General features: G+C 47.3%; 1 protein-coding gene across 2 annotated transcripts in view; it reads right to left on the reverse strand.

Moving 5' to 3' along the window:
- Nucleotides 1-6,287: 6,287 nt before the first annotated feature.
- NSG2 (neuronal vesicle trafficking associated 2) overlaps nucleotides 6,288-20,968 on the reverse strand; it is a 28,233-nt gene continuing 13,552 nt past the window's right edge. For both annotated transcript variants that reach the window (XM_062502275.1, XM_062502274.1), the window contains exons 3-4: nucleotides 7,942-8,052; nucleotides 6,288-6,479 (exon numbers count right to left, since the gene is read on the reverse strand). In XM_062502275.1, the coding sequence (XP_062358259.1) occupies nucleotides 6,288-6,479; nucleotides 7,942-8,052 (303 nt within the window). The remainder of the gene's footprint in view (nucleotides 6,480-7,941; nucleotides 8,053-20,968) is intronic.

Genomic DNA, 20,968 nt, shown 5'->3' on the forward strand with positions numbered 1-20,968 from the left:
CAGCACCTCGGTGAACTGAGCCTGAGTCAGCTCAGCTGAGCTGGAGCCCCACGGGACCCCTCTGCTGCTGACAGAGCCTTTTCCTCTGCAAAACTCCCAAACCCACTTCCCTCCCTCTGTTGGGCTCCTCCAGACCTTCAGCCTGAGGAAGCCATTGGGAAAAATTCCATTTTAGTGCCCTTTACTTGGGGCACTAAAAGTCTGCTCCAGTGAGTTTGTGGCACCTGAAACCTGCTCGGAGCCTTTGGCTGTGCTGGATTCCCTGTCCCCAAATCTCTGCTCACAGATTCCCCATGGATCCATCCCCTGGCAGGGGTACAAGAACACCCCCAGGGTCAGGTCACCATCAGCAGCTGGAGGGGACGTGGCTCATCTACACCCCTGGCTGTGTGAGGCAGCTGGAATTTGCTCAGGGAATGTTGGGAATGTTGGTGCTTCAAATGTTTTTGGGAAAAACCAGGTTCAGCTTCCCCTTCATATATGAATTTGTGAAAACACATCTGAAAAAAAAAAAAAGGTGGGCTTTTTCTCACTGTTCAGGTACTTTCATTCCTACCACTATCATTTCAAAGTTCCCTTCACCCTTACTTGTTTTTCCCCCCCAGCATTTATACTTGTAAATTCCCAAAGATTCTTCAGCTCTACCACAAAAATCCCATTTTTAGCAGGAGAAATCTTCTTTCTCCCCCCTGCAACAATTCCTCTTTTTTTATTGATGGTAGGCAGAAGTTGTTTTTCCAGCAAGCCAAAACTCCATAATTCACCCAGTAACTGTGCTGTAAAAGTAACCCCATCTTCCCAGTGGATTAAACTCTCTTGCACACCAGGCCAGCCAGTCCAGACTGCTGCCAAATGCTGTATTTACATTTCCAAACCAAAATCTGTTTCTAATACATTTTTATGGGGAGTTTTGACCCTTTATATTTATTGTTAATGAGCTTTCATCTCTATAACAGCCTTTCATCCCAAAGGATCCTGAAGAGTAATTGTAATAACCTCGCATAAAAAATATACACAGAAATCAATTTACCCTGCACCGAAATGTGGCCACGGCTGGAGGGGCTGGCAGGGAGGGTTTAGCAGAGCCCTGAGCTGGGTGATGCCACCCAGGTGACAAGGACAGCTCGTGGCTGTGCTCCAGGTGAGCTGGGGACACCCCCAGCCCTGCAGAGCAGAGTGTGGAGAAGGAATTTGGTGATTTCAAGGCTTGGGAGCTTGGATTTTGGGGCTCCAGTGCTATGGGGAGGCACACACTGACCCAGCTCCAGCCCCTGCAGGCACTGGGTGCCACCTCTGCCTTCACCAGGGGCTGGGATCTGCTGGAACTGCTGCTGGCATCACCCATTTGCCCCAGGAAATCCTCCATCGGGCTCTAGCTGTGGGCTCCAGGGCTTGCTGGCACCTCACAGCCCCCGCAGGGCGGCTCTTGGTAGCCCCAGGGGCGGTGAGGGGCTGGTTCTGGCCACTTGTGCTGGGGAACGCTGTCCTTGCGCAGCCTGGGAGGATGGAGGGACAGGGAGCAGCGAGGGACAATGTCCCCCTCCCTCCCTGATGCCACTGGAAGCCTCCACAGGTGATTTGTCCAAACCTGTCCCTGTGGGGTCAGGGTTTTCTTAGGGGCTGCTCTGGTGGCAGGATCCCACTCCTGCTCACCCCAGCAGACTCTGTGTCAGAGCAGGGATTTCTGCCCCGTGTGGAGCCCTGGCTGGAGGCAGCACATCCAGCCCACAGATCCTGCCCGGCAGCGGGATCGGGATTGGGATCAGTCCATCCCGCTGGGGAAGGGCAGGGCCCTGGCTGTGCCAGGAAGGACTGTGTACCCTGCTGCTAAGAGGCTTTTTCCATGTCCTCTCTCTCCCTGCTTTTCCCCATCTCCTTCTGCCTGCTGCAGGACAAATCCTGCACTAATCCTGCCCAGCTTTCCCCAGCAACAGCGGTTCAGCCACAACAGAGCTGCACTTCCCACCTTCCTGAGCTTCCCGTGCATTATTTTCCATCAGGAAGCAACCCACAACTTCTCAAATGACTTGTCATCCACCCTCTTTGGTGAGCATTTTAAATCCAAAGGGTTTGACCTCTTTTGCTCCTCAAAGGGCACCAGTGCAGGTGAGAAGGGGAACTGAGTGCCAGAAACCCCAGCCCTGCCGGGCACTCCTCCCCCAGTGCTCCCAGCAGGATCCCTGTAGTGCCCCTGCCACTGCTGGCATTTTAAAAAATCAAAGGCCAAAGGGATGGAGGGAAAGAGCCTTTCCTTCCCCCATCGCCTCCCGTAAGTCATTTTCCCCGGCCTATTTTACAGGAACTGAAAATCTATTAGAGGAATGGCTTAATCCGGTTTGACTGTAATAATTAGGGTGATTTAAAAACCCCTGACTAATCGTATAAAAAGTGATTGTAGACAGCTCAGTGCACGACCCTTACACTTATCACTGGAGGTATTATTACAAACCAGGAACAGCTGGCAAGCACGGGGGAGGATAAAGGGCATAAAAAATCACATGCAAAGGGACAGGGACTGTTCCTTTCCTCATCTCAGGGCAGCACCTTGAGCTGTCTCTGCAGTCCAGAGCACAAAATCACCTCTGAGACCCTGGACAGGCACAGCTCAGCTGTTTGTGCCACTGTGCCCTGCCAGCCCTGTGGGCACCTCTTTTCCTTGCCCTGGTTTGGATCTGCAGGCAGCCCAAGAGGATTGGAATCAGTGCTGGAGTGATTCCTCTCCAGGGTACCGCAGATGTTTGGAGAGGCTTTTCCAAAACAAGGAAAATCCATCAGGAGGGGAGGATGCCGTGGTTCAGGGTTATGGGGTTGTAGCAGGAAAGCAGCTCCTGCTCCCGTGCCTTGGCTGGTGCCGATCTCCTTTTCTCTTGCTCTCCATCTTTCTCAAGCTCCAACCGCCTCAGTTTCTTCCTTCCCTTCTCTTCCCAGGGCTGGGCTCAGCTGAGTTCACACCATGCCCTCACCACATCTTTGCTGGAGTTCTTTTTTTCCAGCTGTTCTGCCAGTTGTTCCCCAGGATTGCTGCCTGTCCAGGATGCCCTGGTCCCTGCCAGCCGAGCTCATCCCTGTGCTGCCAGTTCTCCTTCCACCCTTGCTGCCACTCCAGTGGGACAGACAAACCGCCCAGGCACCCATCCCTGCAGGACTGACAACTCCTCCAGGCCCAGGGTAGAGTCAAACTCTACCATGAGGGAGAAGATTGCCCAAAGAGATTCCTGCTGCAGCAGGGTCAGTCAGAGTGGGAAGCTGGAGCTGATGGACTTGGCCATCACAGAAATGCTGGAAGAGGCACAGGGGGGCTCTCGTGCTTCAGGTCTGCCAGGGCTGAGCCTGAGCCCTCAGCCAGGCACAGCTCAGGAAAACTTTGCTCTCCAGAACCCCTCAAGAGCTTCAGGCTGCACAGAGAGCCCACAGCCCTGATGAGCCCTGGCTGTCGCCAACACACTCTTTAATCAGAGCTGAAAACTCACGATCAACCTTGAAGGAGGCTTTTAAAGACTGAAATAATAAGATGATGCACTACAATTCCAATTTTCTTCCCTGTTCCTGTGATTAAAATATGTGGCTGAATCTTGGAAGCTCAACTGCTGCTTGTACAGAAGCTGTAATAACAAGATTCAGTGATGGAACTTGCAGCAGGAGTTGAGTTGGTTGGTTTCTTTTACTTTCCCCCAAGTCTTTCTTGGTCTTCTGTTTTTTTTTTTTAATTCTGCTCTGTACAGATTTTGATCTTTCCCTTATTAAACAGGAATGGTTATCCCCACTGACTCACTTATCTAGTAATAGCTAGAACCCTTTCAATTCAAGTGATTTGATTCCTGGGTTTTTCTGATTCAAGTAAACACAGAGTATTACTGGGAAACTGGCAACAGAATTCCATGGTTAAATTATCCCATGACTCAATCCTGCACAGCACTGGATCCTTTTAATGTATTTCACAAGTAGTGCTGACCTCTAACACCAGAGTGGTTTCTCTCCTGTGGTAGCTCAATTTCACAACACTGAATACACTTTTTTTTGGGAAGGAAAGCTATCCAAAGGTTTTATAAAATGTTCTTTAGCCTTTGGGAATGAGTCAATTTAATGCCAGGCTATCATTCCGTTTCAAAGAGCTGAAGGATTGGATTTGAGGCAACACAATCTGCTTTCTGAAGCATGTGAGATGAATACAGCTGGGGGTTTGTTACAAATCAAGCTGCAGAGTTTGGGTACACAGCTCAACTTTCCCAAAGTTCAGCTGTGGCCCTTGGTTTGTCAGCTGGATTTCCTTTAACCCCCTCATTCCAAGGAATGCTTGCATCAGGAAAAGATGGTAAGGGAGACATTGCTTCCAGGAAAAGTTCCTGTAATCCACTGGTTTTCAAATGGGAAGGAAGTCCATTGGAAGGAATTCCCATTAAAATGGGAACAGAGGTCCACTGTAAAGCAGTAGAAGATGAGCTGCAGTTTAATTACTATTTTCCTATTGGAAATGGGTGAGAACAGAGGGAATAAAATCCAGGCATTAAAACGGGAAAACGGGAAGCTCTGGAAATGCCTCCTGAAATCCAGACTCACCTTGGGGTTGGTGCAAGGTTTAGCCTCTGCCTGACAGCACCACACAGATCCCACCCAGCATCTCCCAGCCCAGGGCACGAGGTGCCAAGAAAACCCACGGGAGCCACGCTCAGTCACATCGAATTTTATTTTAATCCCGTCAGAAAAGTTCAAGAATTACACCAAAAAATACTTCAGTCTCTGCTACCTACCGACAAAAAATACACCACAAAATTATAAACTGTTCAGTGGTTTTGCTGGAGTCGGGGTTGTTGGTGGAGGGGGTGGTTTGTACATTTTGAGTGAGAAATGAATTTACAGGTGGAAAGGGAGGGGAGGAGAGGGAGTCAGACGATGGCGTTTGGCACTACAGTTTTAGCTACACTATACAGTTATTTATCATGATGCCTGCAGGACTGAGGAGTTCTGCCCTCACACACTGCCCAGTGTCTCTGACATGGAGGACAAAACTGCCCAATGCGAGGGAAGAAGGGGCCAGTTCCTAATTTCCATCCCAGTCTAGCCAAGAATCTGAAAAAGCAGCTCAGTCCAAGGTGAACCTTGCCCTGCCTGTGCACTCTGCTCTTGCAGCTCTGAAAAAAGAGAATCCTTGTGGGTTTTTAAATCTCACCAGCCTGCACTAATCTCAAGTGCCATTTGTGGGGAGAGGATGTGTTACTCTGGGCAGGACTGGATTAAGCTTGGGGTCTGCTCTGGGTTTGCAGAAATTTGATTTGTGTCTCTCCCAGTGACCTGGAATGACAGGAAATGTTGAAGGAGCTGAAGCTGAAGGAGGAAAACAGGAGCATCTCATTGAATGGGAAAATTAGGGGCTGAAAAGTTAGAGGCTCAATACTATCAGCTTTTTGAGATGTTCTTCTGATCATAATGGCATTTCTTTGAGTTTTGGTGACCCTCAGGAGAGAGGTCCCAAAGGACGAAGCCTCATGGAAACTGCCAAAGCTCATGCAGGGATTCTATGTTAGAAGCAGAATGAGTCCTGAACTCCTGACTCTGAGCCCTGTGCTCAAAAGTTTATTCAGGTTTTAACTGCAGCAGCCTCTGCCTGCTCCTATCCTGCTCCATCTCCAGCAGCAGCCTGGATTTCAGCCTCAGAGCCTGCCCAGGACCAGCAGCACTCTGGTGGCTCATTAGGAATGTCAGGAACTTTCTGGATTTCCCTGGGGCACTGTGCAGGGTTGGTGCTTGCACATGAGCGCGTCGGGGGAAGGAGGGGATGCCTGTATTTCTCTATCAGTGAACAAACACTGACACTGGATTCAGTCTGACAGCAAAATATCTCCCCTTTGGCAAACCAAACAGCACCACAATGTCTTTGTACCAGGTTCTCCCTACCCCTCTTGAAAGGATTCCAGCTCTTCCTTCAGTTTCTGGAGCCTCTGTCACAGATTTCCAGCACTGACAAAACTTTGCGGGATTCTCTTCACTGCTTTTATCGTCTCTGGCTGTTTACCTAACTTGCTTTTTTTGTTTTTTAATTTATTTTTCTAACAAATAGTTAAGCAATGATTTAAAAATATTTTTACATCGTTAAGGTACAGTCAACATCAAACATGCCTTTGTACAAGAGCTCGACTCGGTTACAAATCAACGAGAACAACGCACGAAAAGAAATATCCATGAAGCTGATCCTGCGCTTGGGTTGGATTCCCTCCTGCCCCGCAGGGCTCGCTCAGACACGCGGTGTTGTCCCCCCGCCCTCCCGCTCCGCCCAGCACCGCTCGCTCCCTTTAATGACCTTCTGTCTTGGCGGCCTTGTTGTCGTGGCTGGCCGAGCCCGAGGGCAGCCAGGGGGACACGGCCCGGGAGCTGGTCTGCTTGGCCATGCTGTAGTGGCTGATGACGGTGTAGAACCTGCCCCTGGAGTTGGAATCCTGTGCCGAGTAATAGGCGTCCAGCGAGGCGGGGATGCAGCGCTTGTGCTGGGAGGGAAACAAGAGAAGCAGAGTGATGCCGTCGGCTTTCAGGGGCTCCTGTCCGCACTCCCATCGCTGCAGCTGCCTCTCCCGCCCTGGGAATGCACCGAGCCGGCCTTGGCTTCCCAAAGCCGTTGCTATTGGCAACCCCGACGGCAGCAGAAGTCAGAGATGCGGGATGGGAGCAGGGACTGACACTCGCAGGGAACGGGAACGGGGCTGGGCCGGCTGAGCAGCTCTGCTCACCTGCTGTGCTGAAAGCTCTGGAGGTCTGAGCCCACAGTTAATGCCCAGACAGGCGGGGGACAGGCAGAGGCAGCAAAAGCTGCTTTGTGCTGCTCTGTTAGAGAGTGTTACCCTGACCTGGGGGATGAGCACCTGGCTGGGGATGGCAGGAGTCACAGCCCAATGGGCCAGCTCTTTTCACAAGTTCAGGTCTGGATTTGATTCTGAAATTCATGACCCTATGAGGGACCTCGGGGCTCATCTCATTCCACCCCTGCCATGGGCAGGGACACCTTCCACTGTCCAGCCTGGCCTTGGCACTGCCAGGGATCCAGGGGCAGCCACAGCTGCTCTGGGCACCCTGTGCCGGGGTCTGCCCACCCTCCCAGGGAGGAATTTCTTCCCAAAATCCCATCTAACCCTTCCCTCTGTTAATGTGAACCCTTTCCCCTTGTCCTGTCCCTCCATCCTTTGTCCAACGTCTCTCTCCATCTTTCTTGTGGCTCCTTCAGGTACTGGAGGCCACAATTAGGTCACCCCAAAGCCTTTTCTTTTCCAGTCTGAATAATCCCAATTATATAACCTAAGAGAATAATTCACAATGATTAATACACCAACATCTTATTCTATTTTCCAGCTCACATATTATCCCCAGTGTGGTCAAGACTCCCCTGAATTTATGAGTTTCTTCACAGTGGATCAGTTTGCAAAATATATTTTTTTATCTCAGCAGACCAGGCAAACAGTTCTGTGAATATTCAATATAAAATCACTGGGTTTTAGCAATTGTTATAAGGTTTTGTTCCTGACAGAGGCTCAAGAGCACCTAGAAGTGAATTACTTGGGCAAATTCGGATTTCTTTCACAAAGGACAGAGCATCAGCACTGCAGCAGATTGCTGTGCATTACATTGTATGCCAGTAAACATCAGTTACTTGGGAGTGTGGGAAGCAAATGCAGGATCCCAGCTGCAATAAATCCATTCACAAATATGAGGGATTGTTGTTGAACATCTGTCTGTAGTGTTCACCAAATGCTAATCCCAACAATTACACTGTAACAGTAGCTGATGGAGTCAGATGCACATCCACATTTCCCAGAACACTTTTTCCATTTCAACACATTCCTGCCAAATGTTCTGTTTGGCCTGGTCAAAAAAAAAAAAAGCAGCCTGGGCTGTAACCATGCAGGCAATTAGAGCCTGTCATTAGCTCAGGCAATTCATCCTTCTGAAGTTCCTTACCTTATAAACAAATCCATCTGGGCAACTGTGGTCGTAAGTGAAGGCTTTGTACACCACAAGGAACACTATGCAGGCAAGGAATGCAAGAGCCAGGCTTATGAGGATGGTGACCTAGAAAAGAGGGATAATGTTACTGTACATATGTTAAAATGGCATATGAGCAACCTCATAATTAAATGACTTATAGGAACAGACATTCTAACAGACTGCAGCCTTCACTCCACCGTGCAGTACTTAACTAAGCATGGTAATTGACTGAATGCTGGATCCAATATCCTGGATTCCCACATCATTCCCATCCCCCCCACGGATTTTCAACATTCCTATGTTTAACCCCTTGCAAATGGAGAGATTTGGCTGTGGTATTTGGTGTTCTTTGTGCTCTCAGCTGCAGCCCAGCAGCAGCAAACCCACATTCCAGGTCTGATGTGTGTGGATAAAGTGCCCTGTGACCAGGGCAGATCCCACTTTTTGGGGAGCAGAGGCAGGTGAGCAGGGAGGAGCAATGAGGACTTTGTAGCTCCCATCCCTTTGTGCCTCTTGGCCAATTCCACCAGGATAAATTGTGCCCTGCAGGAGAAAGGGGATCCTTCTCTCTATTTCTCCAAGCTGTAAAAGGACAATATCCTGACTACTGACAAAATCCCACGGCATGTCCAGGAGCAGATGCAGATGGTACCAGACACAATTCCCTCTTTGGGACCCAAATACTCGCCCTCTCCTCACTGCCCAGCAGGTAACTCTGCTGCATATGTTCCTTTGCTGGGGCTCCCTTCGCTCCAGCTTTTCCTCCCAAAATAGTTCATCCAACAGCAAGTTTTCTGTCCCTACTCCATGTCTGGACTGAGGCCCTGATCAGTGATTTTTGCTGAGCTGTCTATTCCTCAAGGACTGAGCTGTAAAACACTCCCATCCTCCCCTTTCCCAAAGCTTTCTTGGTCCCATAATTCCACAAATGCAGCATAAATGGCTCTGGATTCCAAGTGCCCAAATTAGAGCTGGCGGTACCACGATTTTGCAGGATTTATGCATCCTATTTATCTATAGAAGATTTAACTTGCAGGAGAGGTGATGGTAGAAAAGTGGGAAAACATTGATAATTCCTAGAGTGGGGGGACAGGCTTGTCAGGAACAGCAGCTAACAAACAGCAAGCTGGTTATAGCTCAAAATGAATCAATGTAATCTTATTTTTACAACAGTAATGTTATGTCATATTAGTCATATCAGTAAATATTATTAATTGCTTAATAGTGGATCACATTGAAATCTGTTCTGATTCTCCCCTTCAGTCGTTTGAGCAGCTGCAACTCTGGGACCAGTGGGATTTGCAATCCTGCAGGGACTCCAGGGGCCACAGGAATTGCTGGCAGGGCAGGAAAGCCTTCCCATCAATCCCCTAGAAAGATGAACTGCCTGTGAGGGTGCTCCTACACAGCACACTGGCATTACTCCTGGAAAATCCAGAGCTACAATTCTGGTGGTTAAAACAAAAGAGTGAAAGTAAATTTGTATCCTTGGTGTCAAATCTTACCCATCACATCCAAAACTCAGGGAAGAGAGAGCTGTGGAGACTCTCTAGCAGGAGAGATTCCTGAATTCATTGTTAAATCAGGATATTTTAGAATAAAGGGTAAAAAGGTGACAGTGGGGCTGAGAGGCTTTACCAAGAACAAAGAGTTCACTGAAGCCCAACTTGCCTTTTAACATTCCTGCTTGGATTAACCTCTCCTTGGGGCCTCATCTGCTGCAAAATGGGTCAATTAAACCAAAGGCAGCGACAGAGGGAGCAGCATTTACTGCTGGATCTAGGACAACACTGTTAGGGAGGCCTGGAGTGCTGGGGAGGGATATGGCACTAAAGGAGTGCAGTTGCACAAACTGCCTCAGTCTGACCAAGAAAATTTGGGATCCACCTCCTCTCAGTGGTGGATAGGATTCACCCCTTCAGAGGGGTGAACAGAAATATTTCAGAGCAGCTTTATGGCAGCCCTTGGGTTCCCAGCCGTGGGGAGTCTGTACCTTTTCATGGTGTTAAAGGCTCAGGTGGATTCAAGGCAGATGCAAATGGAATTTGACATGATTTGTGTCCCCAAAGAAGCTGTATTACACATGGAAAAATAAAAATTAAGTCTCTTTCAAATAGTAAAAAAGAGAGACTTCCTGGATGAAATATGCTCCACTTTTTCTAACAGGAGGCTTGGGAAAAACAGATCCTTCCCCATAAAGAGCCACCACAATCCTGATGACAGGTCAGTGTGGAGGAGCATTTTCCCCTGTAGAACACATGTCCATCAACGCCTGCTCTTTTTAAAGGGGAGCCTTCTAGGCCTGATATTTCCTCTCATTCCAGTGCAGGTACTAAACCCACGATGACAATGACACGAGTGTCCTTTGAGGTTAATCTGAAGGCACTAGAGCAAGATGTACATCTTGTTCTACCAAAGTCAACGCTGAACGGCAGCCCTGGCTAGAAATTCAGAAATAAGAAATGTTCAGCTCTCCAGTTTGCCTCCTCTGGCCCAAATTAAATGTACACTGAGAAAAGGAACATCGCTTGAAACTCAGCCTTCAGAAGAAAGAACTGAGCTGTCTGGAGGGGGAATAAATGTCTCTTCATGGCTCTGCTAAATCCCACGGGCAACGCACAGCCTATGGAAATAACCATTAGAACTGCAATTTGAGGAGTCCTTTCCTCTTGTCCGCCCACTGAGTCCCTAAAAGTAACAAATTCCCCTCTGCTCTGGCCAAGTGCTGACACCCAATTGTTTATGGCCCAGGAGCAGGTCCCTGTGCTGAGCTCTCCCCTGCCTCAGGGTGTAACTGAGCCCATTTTCACCCTCCTGCCTTCCCTGCACTCGCAGAATTGCTGTGACAATATTACACCTGCTGATAAATGGTGGAAAATTGCTCTGGATGAAATGTCGTGTAAGATGTTAAAACCCAAAGGAAAGGGAAGAAAAATCCACCCCCGGATACTCTGCCATGCCAGAGCTAAGATCCACCTCTCCAACTATTCCAGAGCATACAAAGCTTCATTAACATTCAAACACCAAAGAATCACAGAGCTGCAATACCTAATAAACCTCCACTTTCTTTTTTTTTTTTTTATGATTAACACGAACCTTGGCAGTCTCTAAGCAATATAAACACTCACAGAGGGGAAATAAAATTTAGTGAGCTGATAAAACCTAGAAGTGCTGCAGGCATGAATCTGTCACATGTGACTGCTTGAGTGGGTGAAGGAAAGGGGGGGATTTGCCTGTCCTCTCCTCAAAATCTCACATGATTCCCAAAGGTTCCCTTAAGAAGGAACAGAGAATACAGAACATCATTATCACACCAAAATGCTCCCCCCATCCTCCAAAAAATGTGGGAAGAGGCCCTTAAGATCCATGAAGGATGATGTCAAGCTCCCATCAAGAGCAGCACACTTGGGGTGGTTCCCCCCTTTTCCCACAGATAAAGAACATTTTTTGCATTTTCACGCAGGTGAAGAAAAGGATCCATCCCCAGCGGGCTGCAGGACATCAGGTGCCAGCAGGTTTTGTGCCAGGCAGAGGATGTCTAATTGCAGTGGTGTTCCAGCTAACCTGGCTTTCATGCAGCCCATGGAAGCATCCTCCCTGCTCTCTTTGATTTCATCAGCTGCCCAGGATCAACTTTTTCATCAAAAATTCCCTTTTTTCCTCTCTCACTCCAGTACAAAGCTTTATTTAAAAGTCAACCAGAGAACAATGGCACATCCAAACAGCAGGGCATTTATTTAACAGCTTTTTCCATTGCAAGGTTTTTACAGTTTCATTCCTTAATCATATAATATTTAATCATGGAATGGCTTGGTTTGGAAGGCACCTCAAAGATCATCTCATTCCATGGGCAGGGACACCTTCCACTACCCAAGGGTGCTCCAAGCCCTGTCCAGCCTGGCCTTGGACACTTCCAGGGATCCAGGGGCAGCCACAGCTTCTCTGAGCACCCTGTGCCAGGGCTTGCCCACCCTCACAAGAAGAATTTCTTGCCAACATCCAACCTAAATTCCCCCTCCTTCAGCATGAATGGCACTCCTTGGATATCAGGCATGATTTTATTTCTAGACCTGGTAAATCAGTGTTTGACTGGACACTTTTCTCCTTGCTTATATACACTTAAACCAGGAGGAGAGCCAGGAAGACACCAACCAAGAAAAGCCTTGCTGCCTACAGGAAAAGCAGCCAGGCCCAGAGAAGAGATAAAGATCATTTATCACAGAAAAATCCCTACAAAATTCTGCACTATTTTCCTACTCTCTGCAGCAGTAATGTGAATTTGGGATCTCAGGAGCCTCTCCTGCCTGTTTTTGTTCCTGTACTCTTCTCAACCCCTTCACAAAACTCCACTTTATAAGGAAAGGATTCCATTGCTGCTGCCATGTCTGGTTCTACTAGATACCTTCAGGGTTGCTGGGTATTGGGAAATTTTGTAACCTTTAACAGGAAATTCAGCTGAAGAAGTTCTCTTGGTTCTAATTTTTCTCTTTGTAGAAGAAGAAAGGCAAAGAACAAGGCAAAATTTGTTATGAACAAAACTGGCAGAAATTCTGTCAAGGTTATTTCAGAGAGGAGCTTAAGAGCTGTGCTTGGAGAGGCAGCAAAGCTTTTCCTGTAGTTTATGGCAATTCCATTACACCTGAAAACCCATCAATCCCTGACAACCCAGTTAACTTGCAGGGGAAAAAAAAATCACACAATCATCTAAGGGCATCCAAATACATCCCTGCACTGAATCCATTACAAGGATTTCTGCTCTACAATGAAAAATTCAGGAGGACAATTCTTTTCCCCTTCATCCCATAAGTTCTTCCAGCTGATAACGAGATGGAAGATTGACACCATCAGATTTCCTCATGGGAGGTACAGTTAAAAGACCAGGAGCTCCTGGATCCAGCTATCCTGGTTGTGCATTCCAGGATGGAATCCAAGTGCAAACCACCCAAACCCAGGTTGTTATTGCAAGAAAATTCTGGTGTGTTGGCAGGGAGGGAGCCACAGGCTGACAGGACACTGAGATGGATCAAGCAGGGGATGAGGTACCCTCCAAACACATCCCAGGAAGGGCTGCCCCACTGCTCAAACCTGTCAGAACTGCTGTGGTGCCTTGCCCAGCACACAGACACCCTGATCCACCCCAGCAGTGAAAATGATCTGACTGCACTTCTTCAAAAATGTCACTTCACTCCCCACTGTTAAAAATATTTTTGTAATAAGTTGCTGATTTTACTGATCTTCTGGCAACAGCTTTGCCTCTGAAATTTCGAAAGGCTAACTTCAAAAAAAAGTGACACAATTGGGTTTTCAGATTTGCTTAGTACTGCTCAAGAAGATGCAGGATTTGTTCTTTATTATTACAGCACTGCTTTATTCCAGATGGTATCCAGATTCTTAAGCAGCATTGTTTAGAAGATGCTTTATAAGAGGAAAATGTGTCATGTGTCCACATTTTCGGGGGTTGGGATTGTGCCCCTGTGCCCTGCTCAGGTGAGAGCCCACCTGCAGAGCTGCCCCAGCCCTGGGTCCAGCACAGCAAGGACCTGGAGCTGCTGGAGAGAGCCCAGAGGAGGCACCAGGATGAGCAGAGGATGGAGCAGCTCTGCTGGGAGAGCTGGGATTGCTCAGCCTGGAGAGGAGAAGCTGTGGGGTGACACAGTTGTGGCCTCAGTGCCTGAAGGAGCTGCAGGAAAGATGGAGAGGGAATTGTACAGGGCCTGGAGTAACAGGACAAGGGGGAATGGCTTCAATAGACAGAGCAAGGTTAAATGGGATATTAAGAAAAATAAAAATTACTGTGAGGGTGTTGAGGCCCTGGCACAGGGTGCCCAGAGCAGCTCTGACTGCCCCTGGATCCCTGGCAGTGCCCAAGGCCAGGAGCAGCCTGGGACAGTGGAAGGTGTCCCTGCCCATGGCAGGGGTGGCACTGGATGGGCTTTAAGGTTCCTTCCAAGCCAAACCAGTCTGGGATTCTCTGCTCTGCTGTTCCATGGGTTCCTTTCAGCCCACACAGCCCAGCAATCAAAGCCCAAAACACCCAGAGAGTACAGAGAGGCTCATTTATCCAATATGATACCCCACAGCCTCAGAAGAATCCACTTGAAACAGCTCTGGCTGTCTCTGAGCCAATTTTCCCTCTCAGCCATGTCCCCCTGGGCTTCACCCATCTCTGCACAGCTCAGCCCACCGTGACAACACCAGAGAACCTCTCCAAGTTTGCAAATTTTAAAAAGAAACCTCTCTTTTCCAGGATAGCCACCAGCAATTCCTCTGCTCTGTGCATCCTAAAGCTGTGAGAGCAGCACGAGTGTGGAAGGAGCACACCGTGTTTCTAAGCAATTTGTCAAATAATTAAATTATGCACACAATAACTAGCTGGCTCAATTATATTAGCCAGTCTCCATCATGTAATATAATTTCTAGTGGCTGTTTAGGCACTAATAGCCTCAGATCTTTTTAACAGTGTCTGGTGCCAGCTGTGGGCTGCATGACATCTCCCTGTGCCAAGTCAAACCCCTTGGATGGAAAATTCACTGCTCTGTTTCCAAACCCCTGTTCCTTATGGAAGTTCTAAATGCCATTTTAAATAAGGCTGCTTCACCAATGAGCATCAGTGAATTTCCATTTAGGTAAGTAAAAAGCTCTGTGGGGTTTGCTTTTTCCTTTCTGCCATTTAATGCCTAAAAAAATTCCTCCATCAAGCAGTCAGGTATAGTGAGACGAGGTGATGCTGTTTCTAGGAACAGCAAATAAATACATGGCCATTTTGGCAGTTCAGACATGTTTTTAAAGGTGTTTTACCCTTCCTCCTATAAGAATATTTTCTCTCTTTTCAACTGTCAGAAGCCTTCCCATTGGAACTCAGGTGATCTTTCAGGTTCCTCCCAGCCCAGGCCATTCAATGATTCTGTGTCTGTTACCTCCAAAGAAACGGAGCAGACCCCCCCCCCCCAAATTAAACAAGTGGGGTAACTCAAGAACTGCTCAGAAAGGAGCTTTTCTTCCCAAAGCCACATCCTGAGGACACCTGGCAGCCCATTTCAGGAGCTGAGCAGTGCTGGAAGAGGCTTCCTTCCAGATCCCTAATTTGAGGTGTTTTTCCAATTAGTGGGACTGCAGCAGACAGAAACATCCTCTCCAAGCCTTCCTGATGTGCAGTCCTTCCCTGCTGCCCTGGCAGAGCCTTGGCTGTGACATTTCCTCTGGTCACTGCACGTGGGACACGGCAATGGATGCCTCAGTTCATCACAGGCCCTTTTAAAATGCATTAACAGGAACACAAGGTAAATCAAGTCGTCAATAAACTGTCTCCTTGCCTGCCCTTTGCCTGCCAAGGCTCAACCTCTGCACAGCCTCATGAATGCCAAATGGTCCCCTCTCGTTCCTCCCTGATGTTGGATTTGGTGTTGGAAAGCTTTGGGAGCCCTGAGCAGGAATGGATTCGGGGATGGCAGCACACCTGGAACTGCAGGTTGTGTTCCCTGCTCTGCTGCTGACACCTGACATCTCTCCAAACCCAGCTCCAGAGCTCACTCCTCACTCGGACAACACCAGTGAGAGCCACCCAAAGCTGCAAACATCTGAATTCCCCAGAGCTTGGCTTTTTGTGAGGTAAAACTACCCAAAGACCATGCCATAGCCAAGGATCAGGCTGGCTCTAGGGAAAAGCTGAGGTGCATTTGCTTTGTGAAGTTACCTTCTTCCAAAGGTCGGGTTTGCATGAGTTAAAACACCTCTGGTCAGTGCACTCTTGTGCATGAAGAAAAAAATCACTTGAATCACTTTGTTCCTTCAAGAAGAGCAACAAATTCACCTGTATTTCAGCATTTATGTCTCACATCATGAGTAGGAAATAATATTTCTGCATTCATGGTTCAGTACACCCATCTCTCCTTAAAAACTTATTACGTGGGTGCTTTATAGGAGAACAAAGTGAGGATTTGGTGAGCAAAGTGTCCCCTGGGTAACTTAAGAATTAAAAGCCTTTCCATTTTGAATTAGAAAGATGAAGCTTTATTGCTGCAAACGACTTACAAGAGCTACTCTTTTAAAAGAAACAACAGAAATGAATAATCGAGGTGATTATGCTGCCTCCAAAGGCACGAGGCCAGTTCCATTAGCTGTGGATCCGACCCAACAGGCTTTAATACATCTGCAAGTACCAACAAGAGGCAGCTCAGCTCTGGTTAACATTCAATCACAGCCTGTGCTGCTTTAGAGAGAGTGAAACATTGCATGGAGACATTTGTGTGAGTGAAGCTTTGCACTTCCTTGATTATTTTTTTTTTTTTTTTTTTAGCATTCAGCAGTCTGGCTACAAGACTCCAAATGCACTTCCCAACAGGCAATAAACTTTGCTTTGGTTTCACTCAGCTGAAAACTCTTTCCTGTTCCTCCAACCTGCTTGGTCTTTTTTGCTGCAGTGGCCACACCAGCATTAAATATCTTTCATTTCGCCACCTCAAATGCTGACAGGGAAATTGTCCAACACGCAGATTTCCTGTGGGGTGGCAGAGGTAAGTGCAGAGTGGTGTTAAAGACAGAGATGCAGTGTAAGAAACCCTCCAGGCCCAACGGGAACTGCAATTACATCCTGTAATTAGCACCAGGGCTATCTCGATGTGGTCACTTAATGGAAATATTTTCAAGCATTTTGCTCCAAAGCCAAGGGTCAGTTGAGGTTTCTGCTCTGTGAGTCTTTTTTCTTCAATATATCCTGGTTTGAATAATGAAGTTTCAGCAGGTGTACCCCACAAAAATTTAGGGATGTGAATATTCTCTGTGACTTCCACTTTTAGGTATTTTCTGCGTATCAATTCACTTTCTTCTTCTCCTCTCCAAAAATCAATTACATGGGAAAAAAAACCAAGCCAAAACTGAACAAATCTCTTCAGCTGATTACTCTGTTAGTGCTCGCAGATGGGAAAAATAAAATAGAGTTGAGAGGCTTTTCCTAACTTTGTAAGAGTAATCTATGTGTGTAAAACTAACATAAAACAAGAATGCACTGTAAGGAATGGCCTATTTCCCATAAAAAGACTTTTTTTTTTCTTTGCTTTGTTAGGTGGTCCCTAAGCCAGTAGAGAGCATTCTAGTTAAATCAAAATAGTTTTTTCTTGTGTGTTTTAGAGATGAACATGACATTTTGGGGCGCCTGTCTGTATAAAAAATTAGGGAATTAGCTGACAGCTCTTACAAAACCCCCAGACTCCTACTCAGGCAGTGGAAACCTTGCAGGGTTTATAGCAATACCTGGGGCTGTGATCAGACAGATCTGCTCCCTGGCAGCTGAGCCAAAGCCCCACTCAGTTCATCCTCACAGCTCCTGATTGTCACTGATGATCACAAAGGGCTCCATCAATCTGCCTCTTGCAGCCTGGGAGAGCCACTGGAACAGATGTGACCTGTCCTCTTCCCAGAAATCCTCAGAAGCATTTCTGAGCTCAGGCAGAAAGATGAGCACCACCATTTCTCACCTGCTTGCGTGCACACCTCGGGTGAGAAGCCACACAGGTGTGAGTTTGCATCGAGGCCAGGCAGGGCTGGGCAGTGGTGTTTTTGGGAAAAGAGAACCTGGGAGCTCCTGCATTGCACTGGAAAATATTCAGCCTCCAAAGAGCAGCTTTGGCTCCACACTCAAATCATGCACTGCAGTGTGGAGAACACTTGGCAGCGAGAGCTGCCTGACACTCCTGCAGAACTGCCCACTGCATCCACAGGGAAAGGAGATTGCCTGGTGACAGCTGGGAACTGCCAAAGGGAGGGAATATTCCTCCAAATCAGTGCCCGGGGCTGAAATCAACCCCTTCCTACTGCCACCTCTCCAAGCCCTCTCTGAGCGCAGGGTTCAAGAGAAAACCCCGGTTCCAGCCCCGCTGCCGTGCCAGTGCCTGCTCCCCGTTCCTGCTTTTCCTCTGCAATTCCCAGCAGAGGGAGAAATCCCTGTGCACAGCCCCGGAGCACCGCTCCCATTAGTCAGGGTAATGGGATCCTCCAGCGGCCGCTCCGCAGCTCCCATCCCGATGGGATGTGGCAGTTGCCACGGCAACGCTGGTACCGACAGGATTAAAAAGCAGAGGAGTCCTTTCTCCAGGAGTTACTCAACAATTAAAGGAGACTTTCAAATGTATTTACCTACCAATGTGTGCGATGAAAAGCCCCAGCTTTTTCTGGGATTTCTTTGCAGGTTCGAGGAAGAACTATCAGCATAAAGCAACAGCCTGCAGGTGAAAGCAGAACATCTCGGGAGGAGTTTTCAAGATCCGTGGCACGGATGGGAAGTTTGGGAAGGGGGAGCGGGAATGGGACATTTGTGTGCAGCAAAGTGTGAATTCCCTGGGGATTTGATGTCTCATCTTCCATTCAGCAAAGCTGTTACCAACAGGAAATTATTCCCCGGGCCAGAAAAATCTTTCTTAATTAGGAGCCAAGCATTTCATATATTGGCTTGGGTTTGATCATGAACAATTCTTGCATCACAGTTTGTTTTGTAGGGTGTGGCTGGAGGCAAAGCAATTTTATTTTAAATCTTTCATACTAAGTCAGAGGGAAAGAATTGTTCCAGTACGAACATTTCAACAACAGAAGCATTTGGATGGATTCCACCACATTTTAAGGACCTGATGAAAAGTGTGGGCAATAATTACATTCACTGGTCCCTGGATGTGCGTGTGGCAGAGCAGCTTCAGGGTGGAGGGAGGAGAGGGGTGATCTAATGATAAGAAATAATTGTCATTGCACACTCAGCAGGGACAGATGACACAGCCAGTGACTCTGAAAAACGCATCTTGCCAAATTGAAGCAAGAAGAATGAAGTTCATCAATACTTGCTGATGATTTCTTCAGGTAGATAAAGTGCTTGCAAAAAACATCTCAAGTACCTTGACTTCTCCCCCATACACCCACTCCCAGCTTGCTGTCAAAGTACTGAGTTTAATTATTCCAACTCTGAAAACGTAAACGTTTTGAAGAAACTGAGCAACGAAAAGGAAAGAAGTGTAGAAGACTTGAGAAGTCAGGTAACTATGGGAGGTAACTATCACCCAGCTAACACTCAATAAATCATGACCTTCCTGAAGATAATTAATAATTCTGTGGCAGTGGTGAGAAAGGGCTCAGACTGGTGTAACAAAGAGACCAGTTTGTGTAAAACCAGTAAGGGGCCAGCAGCCCCAGGTGTCCATCCTGTAAGCTACATGGAAAAGCCACTCCAGCACCTCTTCTGGTGCTATCTAAAGAAATCAGTGCTGCTGGGAGATTTCTGTGCTATCTGGACTGGTTAGAAGAGAAAAGGAGTCACTGGAAACCCTGTTCAAGACTTCATTTGGTGGGGAATCTGCTTAAAAAGCAAAAGGGATTCAATCTCTTTTCAGTACTGATAGAAATAAGGGCAGAATGATTACTCACGTGAGAGATGGTTCTTAAAAGCTGTAAGATGGGGCATGACTGCTGAGAAGGAGCAGGAAGCCTCAGATGCAGAGGGTTAGAGCTGTCACCCCACAGAAGAATCAGAGACATGCTTACAAACCCTCTCTAAGGCACCTCAGTGGTGTCACAGGATGGCAAAGCCCAGGAACAGGAGCTCCCTTCAAAGCACTACAAAGGAAAGGCAAACAGCAGCCACCCTTCCCCCTCAGCCTGGGAAACCTCAGCTCACAGTGGTACTGCAAAACAAGATCTCTGCAGCCCAAAAACTTCCTAGAGGAACACAGTCGAAAGGTAGAAGCAGCCTGGAGAAAGCAAGGTCTATAAATCACTGCTTGTCAGCTCAGAAAAATGTTCTCTTTGCTTCTCTGTGGAGGAGTAAAACGAGAAATTTCTTTTATGTATGGATGGCTCAACCATAAGGTTATTTTCACATCATTTTCTTGCAACCCATCTACACACAACTACTTAAACAGTTTTATAAAGGACGTATGGGCTGACTCATGCAGCTGAAGAATCAGCCTAATTGGTCAAACTTCCAGGACACGGTGTGCTGAGCTGGAGAGAATCATAATCTCATCTACTAGGGAATGTGACAAGAGGCAGGAGCTAGCTCAGATTCCTGGAAGAGCTGGTGTGAAATAAGAACTGTTGCCTAGGGACAGTCTCTTCTTTATGATAATTAAAGAGCTCAGATCTGGGCTATTTTGGATGGATGAAAATATATGCAAGCATAAGCTTAAATTCTGGCTTGGGCTTGTTCATGTGAGAAAGTTGTCTAATAATTCATTAGTTTCTTCAATAAAAGATACCCAAAAGGCAGAGGAAAAAAAAGGGTATCTGTGGACTTGGCTGGCAGGCTCATGTGGTCTCAAATTGTTTTCCAGACATCCTGGTCTTCTGTAGCACAAAATCACAGAATCACAGGCTCTTTTCCCAGGCAGCCAAGCCCAGGACAGCAGGAAATGGCCCCAGGCTGGGCCAGGGGAGGCTCAGGTTGGACAGCAACGGGAATTGCTCCATGGAAAGGGGGGTCAGGCCTTGGAACTGCCCAGGGAGGTTTGGATCCCCAGCCCTGGAGTGCTCAGGGAAGGCCACTCAGTGCTCTGGGCTGGGGACAAGGTGGGCATTGGTCACAGCTTGGACTCAATGGTCTTGGAGGGTTTTTCCACCCTCAAAAGGGCTAAAGAGAATTATGATAATCACAACTATATCATCTTTTTCAAAGCTTTTAAAAATGTAGCCAAACTGCGATCATAAAAGTTAAGTATTTACTGTGATTTCCTCTTACAAAAAAACAAATGTAAGATGATTTCATCAGTACCAGATAATAGGGCAGCTTATCACCAGAGGGCAGGGTTTTTAATAACTTCACTAAAAATATGCACTGGGACAAGAATGTGGTGCAATAAAAAGTACAAAAGGTAATAAATATTAGCGATTATCTCAGCTCATTTTGTCAGGAAATAATAGTACAAATTTAATGGGATACATGGAAGCCTCATGAAAAGCAGGCAGGGAGAGGCTTAGAGTCTTATCCAGTATTAGAGCAGAGGCTGCCTGATGAGTAAGTTGACAT

The sequence above is a fragment of the Cinclus cinclus genome, chromosome 14 (genome assembly GCF_963662255.1).
Source record: "Cinclus cinclus chromosome 14, bCinCin1.1, whole genome shotgun sequence".
Classification (NCBI taxonomy): domain Eukaryota; kingdom Metazoa; phylum Chordata; class Aves; order Passeriformes; family Cinclidae; genus Cinclus; species Cinclus cinclus.